This window comes from Olea europaea, unplaced genomic scaffold (genome assembly GCF_002742605.1).
Source record: "Olea europaea var. sylvestris unplaced genomic scaffold, O_europaea_v1 scaffold1838, whole genome shotgun sequence".
Classification (NCBI taxonomy): Eukaryota; Viridiplantae; Streptophyta; class Magnoliopsida; order Lamiales; family Oleaceae; genus Olea; species Olea europaea.
In genome coordinates this window covers 60,748-71,541 of record NW_019236150.1, presented here as the reverse complement: position 1 = coordinate 71,541, position 10,794 = coordinate 60,748, and the positions used below count along the sequence as shown (strand labels likewise).

The 10,794-nt window shown below is 33.7% G+C and overlaps 1 protein-coding gene across 1 annotated transcript in view; it reads right to left on the bottom strand.

Moving 5' to 3' along the window:
- LOC111378602 (glycine-rich protein 5-like) overlaps positions 1-5,589 on the bottom strand; it is a 7,836-nt gene extending 2,247 nt beyond the window's left edge. Inside the window, exon 1 of the mRNA XM_023001832.1 lies at positions 5,365-5,589. Within this exon, the coding sequence (XP_022857600.1) occupies positions 5,365-5,539 (175 nt within the window). The 5' untranslated portion in view covers positions 5,540-5,589. The remainder of the gene's footprint in view (positions 1-5,364) is intronic.
- Between the last annotated feature and the right edge of the window lie 5,205 nt (positions 5,590-10,794).

Here is a 10,794-nt window from a genome sequence, read left to right as displayed (position 1 = left end):
GTTCACGCTCCAACAATTTCTTGGAATAAGAAAACCCAAAATCACGTTGCAACTATCTTTTCTTTTCTTTCTGCCTTATCGTGCAATAATATTACAGTGAAGTGAATGAAAACTATTGTTTTCATATGATATAATAAAAATATCTATATAAAAAAAAAAATGATGAAACGTGTGGGAGTGGGGAAGGAGATATGGATCAAAATAGTTGAAACAGAATCTTGACCCAAATCTTGCTAACTACCCACAATTTGAAAAAAAATAATTTATATCTTACACATGGCAATGCACCATATATATACAAGGGAATTTGTTTTAACCATTAGGAACGTGGCTTCCCATAATTCTCTCTCTCTCTCTCTACACTTTATTTCATTTAATAAACAAATCAATTATCACATACCAACCACCTACTTAGAATCCTAGTACTTCACGTAAGACCTCTCAATGCAAAACACACTTAATAAAATATTATTATTAATAATAAAATAATAAAATATCTCAACAACTTTCATCTCTCTCTCCACGTAAATTCTTCCAAACAAAAGTAATAAATTAATATTTTAATGTTATATCTTCCGGCTTCGATAACTTGGGCTCGACTAACCCAAATAAATTTTTTCTCGAGTCTAAAATGCGTCTTTAATTATTATCTATCCAACGAGCCCAATATCCGTATACTTATCATCGTCCCGTCAATATTTATATTTTAATCTAAATATTATTTAAGTTTACTTTATATACACTTTAGTCCCTAAACTTTCAAAACATTAAAAATATAGCATAAATAAAATTAAATTATATTCTAAAAAATTTCGGGATATTATAAAGAGCATCTGCGGGATATGCACCCAAGATAGGAGTCATCCAAACGGTGCCTACCCAATTGACAGGAGCAGATTTAGGACCTAGCTAGATTGAGCTGTAGCCTAGTGCAGTCTTCGGCTAGATACCATTTGTGTGTGTAAAATTTCTGAAAAAAGTTAGGGAAAATTCATATATCAGATATATTATTTACACCAATTCAGAAATAAGGTAAATAGTTTGAAAATTCAAAATTCAGATATATATTTAATTAATTAGAAATATTTATTAATCAAATATAATAAAATCATAAATATAAAATTAATGGTCATAGGTAAATAATTATAAGTCACATATCATTAAATTAATTAGTCACAAATTATTTCGAGATCACAAATCAGAAATTTTATAAGTCGCATATTATTTCAAAGTTACAAATCATAAATTTTATAGGTCACATTTTATTTCGAAGTCACAAATCAAAAAATTACAGGTCACATATTATCAAAATTTTAAGTTACAATTAACCAATTTGTCATAGATAACTAAATGGGTGGTCATATATACCAAATAGTGGTCACATACCACCGTCACCAACACTATCACACCACTACTACCATCACAGCCACTCTCACCTCATTATCATCGTTACTACCACAACAGTACCATTTCCAAACAAATTCACCATGGCAGCCGAAATCCACAGCACGCACCACCACCATCATTTCCAAAACACCAAAAAAATCGTCCCAAAGTTACCGCTTGTTGTCTTCCGCCAACTAGATCGAGTCACCGTGACACCGCCGGCTACACTAACATTCTCAAAATTACCACTCGACATAGCACCCACCACGACGACACCCATCAATAACACTATGACGGCACCCATCAATCACACTATCTTAAAAATCACATTCTCAAAATCACCATACCACTGTCTAGTCACCTAACAGAATCGATCAAAGTCTAATCCACCTTTAGCTAGAGAAAAGTCAGATTCCCCAACTTTAATTGAAACAGATATGTCCCTATCCAACTCTCGACAGCCTGAGAAATGCAAAGCCCTTTTAGCGCTTGCTTTAGAGACAATAGTTGATAAAGTCCATTTCTCTATGGATGAGATCCATCAACCCTCATTGGCTTCTTTGAGGGACTTTTTTGCAAGACCAAGAGATACGAACTTGCCATTTGTGTCAGATGCTGCACTTGCGCTCACAACAACGGGGGTATTGACCAGCACAAGAAAGAGAACAAGGATAGAAGAGAGATGGAGAAGAAGGCCGTTTGAGAGAGAGAGAGAGAGAGGCGAGAAGTGAGAGAAAGAGAAGAGATGGAAATGATTAGGGTTTGGAAGTTAAATTTGATAAGATGGATTAATTTAGTTTTTTAATATTATTATTAATATTAAAAAATAAATTTTCACCTGAATTTTGAATAAACAATTTTTAAACTTGATTTTTGAATTGGAAAATTCAAAAAAGTGCTTCGGTGTAATTTCCTCTTTTATAGCTCGGCCCAAAATTATAATTAGCTAATTGTTCCAATTCCAAAGTCCAACCCACTAACCCACCTAATACATTAGCCCACTGTTTGACTCCATTAAATCGTTAAATCCAATCCCAGTCCAAAAAATAAAAAATTAGCCCAGAGATTAAGTCCATTCCATGATTTCCATTGAATCCATACCAAAGTCCAAACCTAGTAACCCCCATTGAATCCATTCCAAAGTCCAAACCTAGTAACCCACCTAATCATTAAATCATGCATTCATACTCCTCAAATTCTCAAATCTCAAATTCTTCCCGTTAATTCTGGAAATGCCCAAAGGCCCAAGCTTCCACAAGTCACAAAGAAAATGATACTGGTGGCAACGTGTTCTTTAGTTCATGTTTCATCTCTGACTCTGATTCTTGAGCTCAACGGAGATAATTTCAGTCAGTCATGTCTTGATGAAACTTTATATCGTATACTTTATAAAAATTTGTGCATATATATTTTAAATTTTAGCTTCCCAGCATGATTTTCTAGATCTGCCTCTGCCAATTGGTGACATTATTGATTGATTTAAATGTGCCTTGATGCATTTTCTGGTCAAGTAAATGATGAGATTCGATAAAATCCCATGATAGGCCATACGTTCAAAAACTTCATAAACTGCACAAGACAAAGGTCATTTATACAAGTCAAAATGTGATGCGAATTTTTATGATATATGATTGTTATATGAGCTGTTCAACTAAGTGCAAGGTGGTAAAATATCTGCCATTACATAAAGGTGTGAATTTATATTTCGAACCTAACTTTGGGTGGGTCGCCACCTGTACATCATTTACGTTCTGCAAGTAGAAAAAATTGCCTCATAGAGACTCATTTCACTAACGGTCTTTGTATCTTAAAAAGTTTATGGTGCGACGTTTGATGCTAAAAAAGTTATTTTGAGAAGTATTCAATATGGACTAAATTGTCCAAACTAAGATGTGGTTCTTTCTTTGTGTCATTAGGCTTCTTCGAACTTCGTTATGGACAAAATGGGCCATGACAATTTTTCCTGAATCTTTGATTGGAAGAGGTAGCTAAGAAATTTAGGTTTTGGAGTAGGCCATATATAAGATTTACAGCTGATGAGACAACCAACCAATTAATTTGATAGCTCAAAATATCTTTTTGATAAAAGTTGGTTCTAAACATCAACTTTTATGTTGGACAATAAACCATAGGCCACTATCATTTAAAGTAGTTATGATCATCGCTACTGATGAATAACATTACTCTTGCGATATTGTTTGATAGTGGAGACGGGTGACGTTAATTGGAGAAGTGCATTTCGTAGACTGGAAAACCATGGGATCGATTAACTATAATCCTCAAATCACCAGATTTGAGAGAAGATACAAAGGAAACAAGTTGTGTACAAGATAGGTATTGATAAAACCAACATGGGAAAACAAAGAGAATATATATTGCCCTTCCCAATTCCCAACAGTTAAAAGTAGGAAAAGATAAGAGTGCACTGAGTAGTGGAGAGAGAGAGAGAGAGAATAAAAGAACAAGCAGTCCATCCTCCATTCTCGGATCTAAGAATAGGGTTCCCTTTGACATCCATAGTCCCATCTTCCCCATTTTCTTCCCCAGCCATTACACAATCAAGAAAATAAGTGCAATGTTCTTAGTTGAAGAAGCCAGTTAACTAGAAAAAGTAAATTGATACCAACCCTTTTATAGACTAGTGTTAATTAGTTCTGCGCCAATATAATATATCCAACTGTTCAAGAAACTGAGATAGTTGTTGGCAGGTTTCTAGGTTTGAATTAACTTTTAATACACATGCTATACGTACAAATTTGTTAACATTATTTTGTATCTTTTATTGACTCAAGCCTTGGTGTTTTGCTTAATTTTTTCAGGTAACACCCGAGTGGTTACGACGAGGACGTTTCAAAAGTGAAAAATAAAATATTTTTATTGATATAAAATGGGATGACTCATATTCAGAAACAAGAAAATCTACAACGCAATTAGAAAAAATAAAACTGAGAACCCAAAAACATTTTTCGAGAAAGAAACTTAAAATCTGCAGAGAAGGTAATTTTTATTTTTCAGTTAATTTGGAAATATTGAATTAATGCTTATTTAACTTGAATTCTTTACGTAATTCGGTGACAGAAATTAATTAGTAGTAGATTATGTAACCCCGTTGTTCTTAAATTAATTAGTAGCTTTCCAAAAAAAATAAATAATAATAATAATAATTAGGAGTAGTAGTTGTAGACTTTGTAACTCCTGATTTTTTTCCCCCAAAAAGAACCACCCTTACAATAATAATAATATTTATATCACCAGAAATAATTTTCTACTAGTTTATAACTCTTAAAAGTGTATTCCCTGTCTCTTAGAGTTAGTCTTAATTATGAAAAAATCGACCATATGATATCGATTCGACTTGTGAGTGTGAAAAAATGTTTGTCCTTCTTCTTCTATTTATTTTTATTTTTATTTTTATTTTAAGATATTTATCAGAAGAAATTGAGTAATAAAGTAGAATGGACGGTATGATATCAATTTGACAAGTGGATTATAATGATCAAGTCGACAGAATGTCTAATCGGAATTTGTAATACACTGATCAAGAAATTATTTAGCAAGCAAGAATCACACAGACAGGTACATAGTGTCTTGAGTGCATGCAACAAAAGAAGAATCAGTGGCGTTCAGTTTTCCCAACTCCACTGCCTTTTCCAATTCTGCTACCAGAACCACCATCTGTTTTAAGGCCGCCACCAAATCCAACACCAACTTCAAAACCAGTACGAGGGCCAAATCCAGGGCCCGGGCGGTATCCACCACCTGGACCAAATCCACCACCAGGACCAAATCCGCCACCTGGGCCAAATCTACCACCCGGGCCAAAACCACCACCTGGACCGAATCCACCAGGAGGGAACAAACCACCACCAGGAGGGAGCAGACCACTGCCAGGGCCAAATCCACCAGGAGGGAACAAACCACCACCAGGAGGGAGCAAACCGCTGCCAGGGCCAAATCCCCCAGGAGGGAACAAACCACCACCAGGAGGGAGCAAACCACTGCCAGGACCAAATCCACCGGGGGGTAACAAACCACCAGGGCCGTGCTTAAACCAGAACCATTTTTCATCATTCACATTTATAGAAGCAACCACAGTCACTGAAACAACATAAAAACAAAGAAATAACAACTCCCCAACTTTCATTGCAACCATAATGTTATTACAACTTTCCGAGGAATATATGTTTCAGAATCCCATTAACAGCATCATACAAGAGGGTTTATATACTTATAATTCTATTGTCCCCATCATTCAGATAATGCATTTAATGGCCCCTAACAACTACCAGTTCACTAATGCCGTACAAAAAATCCATCACCAAGTGTTTGGTAAGATGCATCAGACAGAAATGCTTTCACGTGCCTACCAATAAAATTTGATGATCCATAGAGATATTTTCCTAAAAGGTTGAACCCCAACCTTAAGGGTCCCACATCGCCCCTGCCTTGGAGTATCGTGAGGGAGGTAAATCGCAAGTTATGAGTCCAAGGGTACAAGGTGGAAGACTGTTTGTACACTTGTACTTACCCAAGAGCCAAATCCATATTTCAGGATTCGAACCCTTGACGCGGCAGCCTCAAGCAAAGCTGGATTTTTTCAACCTTCCCTTTTACCACTTGGAGATGTGCCCTGGGGGCGAGATATTTTCTTGCTAATATGGGAAATGGCAAGTTTCATGCTGTAGCAAAGATATTTTGTGCAGTGAAGGGCCATTTCATAATTTTCTTGTATGCAAGGAAGCTCAACTAGAATTTGATTTAAGTTTTATTAGACTTATTATATCAGATTTTCAGTTCAAGAAGGCATATCTTTCTTTAAAATATTTAAATTTCACGTGCGTGAAAGCTCTTTCTCTTCGATACTAATGTCTAAAATGTATAACCAATAAGTTTGAAATGAAGTGCTACTGGTTAATGAGGGATACTCCGTGGGGATCCAAACAGATTTTGCCATTCGACCTTTAATAGTGACCTAAAAATCAAATTGTATCGTGCAAGTTAATGTCGGATCATTAGACACAACTACATACATCAACTGAATGCATGACATTAAGAGGGAATTCTTATTTGTTCGAGAGTAATAATTTGGAATGTTAGATGCGAGTCGTGTTTGACGGTCTGATTTGTAAAAGAGTTATGAATAAATACTACACCGTTGTAGCGATTTCACTAAAAAAATGTGTTAAAAAGAGTTGTTTAACTTATAAAGAGAGAGCATACCTTTGACATATATGCTATACAGCTGTTAAGCAATTTGTTCACAACAACCTTCAATATCTCCAATTAGCATTTTTATAACGCTGAATATAGAGAAAAAAAATAATAATAATGCAATTAATGTTTAGAATACTTATTGCTAACTTACATTTCTCTTCGACAATGACATTTAAACCTATTGCTATATTAGAAATTAAGTATAGATATACATTTCTCCTTAAAATTGCACCAAGATGCGTAGATAAGATAAGGTACTTTGGCACAAGTTGTATCTAGAAGGGCATGCAATGACGGAGCACATAAAGAATCTTTAGACACAACAACATTAGAAGACAGTGGATCTGATCTGCTAGTAATCTTGCTCGATTTCTTCATCATCATTTTCAGTCGATAATTTAATTAAATCCTACTAACTAAGGGGCTGTTTGGGCCCGATTTTTTCACCCAAAAATTTGATTTTTTGACCGTTATTTTGCTATTCCAACCGTCATATTTGACTTCTTCTCTCACAGGTGGAACACACTTTTCTCCTAACGGTCAAAAAATCAATTCTTAAAATCACTCCCAAATAGGCTCTAAAGTTAGAAGAGGAATATCGTCCTGTCAAATTATATTATCTACGACATTGCAGTAACTTAAAATAGAACTGCATCAATAATTCTAAAATTAGGATTTTTCCCTACAGGGAAAACTTACAGAATTCATACAAGATTTTGAAATAGAAAAATTTTGTCCGTCTATGTTTAATGTTTTTTCACATCTTTGAATTTGAATGATGTTTTGACATCTGACTCTGTGCAAAAATTATGTACTTGTAGTATAACTCAATTAGGATTTTTAGACCTTATATTAAGGAAAGATTGTATTGAATGATGCCATCAATATTACATTTCACCTAAAAACAACCCCTTCCCCTACCCTTCCCTTCCCACACAAAATCAGGCATACATAGATTTTGCAGAGGGATGCATGCATAATTTTTTGTTCTTCAAAAATAAAAATAAAATTGACTACAAATAAAGGCAAAGGTCTAAGCTGACAAATTAGGCATAATCTTTCATTTTTTGAACCTCAATCACCCCCGATTCCCCATAAAGGGAGAAAACTTTAAAAGGAAAAATAAAGTATTTCGAAATAGTTATTTAAGAAAGCTCATGGAGTGAATGTGATGATTCTGAATGGTCACAGTACAAAGTTTAAGGGGTTTAGCGTTTCAGTTACTTACAAAATAACTTCCATTTTCTATTTTGATTTGGAACTTTTGGATAACGCCTGACTAATTTGATTTCTTTACATATTTACGTGAAATAATGTAATTAATAGTAGATTATATATGTTCCGATTTTCTTCTTAAATTTGGTGAGTAGGCTCAAGGCTGGGTTTGTCAAGTTATATTTTCGACTAAATCTTCTTCAGCACTAAATAAATATTTCATCAGAAAATCGTAAAGTTTAAAAATTATGCATAGATGAAAAAGTAAACCTTTTGATTGACAAAAATACGTCGCATTTCATATTTAACAAATTCTTATTTACGAATAATCTTGTGAATCTTAAAGTAATTTAAGTAATGAAAAATCGATGGTATAATATGAATTCGACTTGTGTATCATATTGTGAAAAAATTGCTTTGTTTCCTCCAATTTCGCTTTAAAAAGAATAATTGACGGATTATCTAATTGAATGGATAGGATTCATCTAAGTTTTGTGGTTAAAGTACGTAGATGGATCACTTTGACCATTGGTAGACTCTTTTGTATAATCTGAATTTGTTGATTGTGTTAGAAAATACTTAGGATTGACTTTTTAGGAGAATAGTTTAGTTTCCAACGTTAATCAGTTCAGAAGCCACGTAATTTGTACATATATATTTCGTAGTATTTCGGAATCTGCATAATGAAAACTAATCAAAGGATCTTAGGAAGAGGAATTAAGAGATGATTAGTAGGTAAAGAAATTATTTATTATGAAGTAGAATTCACACAGGTACAAGTATTTGTAGTGAACGGTTCGAAATTATTGTGTAATATATTAGTACAAAGTAGTGCCATATATATACTGATTGTGCAAAGCCCACTCTTGATGTTTTAAATCCCTGTCACAAGCGAATCAGGGAGGTCCACCAGGAAACAAACCACCACCTGGGTCAAATCCGCCAGGAGGAAACAAGCCACCATGCGGGCCAAATCCGCCAGGAGGGAACAAACCACCACCCGGGCGGCCAGGACCGCCACCTGGGCCAAATCCACCAGGAGGGAATAAACCACCATTGTGGCCAAAACCATGACCAAACCAACCTCCCTTCCCGAACAGAAATTTCTCTTCATCATCCAAATTTCTGGCAAGAACAGTACCCGCTAAAACAACATAAAGACAGAGAAAAAACAACCCACAAACTCTCATATTTGCAACCTTAGTTTTATTACGGCTGGCTTAGGAATATATGTTGAGATGCATTAAGAATATCATGCAAGTGGGCTTATATACTAGTTTTGTTGCCCAACAACTACCTTTCAACACACTGACATTTATCTTTGTTTGTTGTAGCGAAAAATTATAATTAAATAAATTTTGATAAAAAAATTGATGAAATAAATTTTTGAAAAGTTGATAAAAATTCTGGGTCATAAGAAATATTTTGTTAAAATTAATTGTTGACATTAAAGTTGAATTTTTTTTTTTTTTTTTGGTGAGACAAAGAAGAACTCCTAATGCATTAGGCAGAAATTCTTTCACCTGTCTACCAAAAAAAACTGATGATTAATAGACCATTAGTTGATGAAGGATGATCAGACAGTCAAATTAATCTAATTAAATACGCTGAATTATGTTTCAAATTAATAATTCGTTGAACACTTATCTAAGAGATTGAGCCCACATAGATTGACGTATTCATTCATTTAAATTTAACTTATGTCTTCGATGTTCATTAAAACCTCTCTATAGTCATACTGTTGGGACCGAACTAATTTCATTACTATGAGGAGGTTAACTTCATAGAGGTGTAATCACAAAAAATCTTATTTTGACTTAATTATCCTAATTGGAAGTGCCTATATATACTATATTAATATAATTAATAAATGAAGAATGTTAAAATCAAGGTATAAACACTAAAAAAAGAGATGACATAATATTAAAAAAACTATTATATGTATTCATTTAGTGTCAAAAATATGCAAAGCATTAATCTTAAAAGTCTAAAAGCCTATATTCTCTTCGATGTATTTATTATTATTATTATTATTTTTTTCAATTTGTGAATACATTTTATATAATACAACCTATGCAATGCTCAACCAATTGAAGTGATACATTTCTTTCTTTCTCTAGCAAATTCACCATGCTATCAAAAATTAATGTACAAACTCAACCAATCGAAAATATTTGTATGGAGTTGTGCAAAATGAAAAACTCAAACCCTATCTGAAAGCTAAAAGATCTTGTGAACCAGTTAGAATATATTTAAGGTCTTAAGGTACCACAAGTTGCAATATCTAAGACAATCAAATTTTCAACCGACCTCCTTAAGAAGTATTGTAGAACGCAAATGCAAAACGTTGAAAGACACTAATGTACCAGCAATAGAGTGTACCCTCTATAAATGATTTTTATGCCATCAAGAGCATGTTAATATGAGTGGTAATGCTAAAACAGAAAGGAATTTTATTTTAAGGCAACTCTATCTCGAAGTTATCTCATTTCAATTTTCAAATGGATAATTGGAAAAGTTCAAGCAACAAAATGCAATTCATTCTTTCTATTACTTTGAGGAGAATGGTTCAGATGATATGGAGAAAATTGATACTATTTTGCCACCAATAGAAGATGAATTAAACAAATGGGCTTGGAAAGACACTTACAATATGGATGAAACTAGTTTATTTTATCGAATGCAAGCCGATACTTCTCTTGCAACAAAGTAATTGGTGGGCCAAAAGCAAAATAAAGAGAAGGTTACAATTGTTATTTGTTGCAACGATGATGAGATTGTTAGAATTTGATAGAATATAATTTATGAATGAAGAATTCCTTCTCAGAATTGAATGAATATGTTACACAACTCTTTTTATAATGAAAGAAAATGTGTATTAATCTAATGTAGGAAAGGAAATCATTCTGTAATAAAACAATGCAATTGACAAGGAAAGAAATCTTCCTAAATATGTAATTATTCAATATGCCCCCTCAA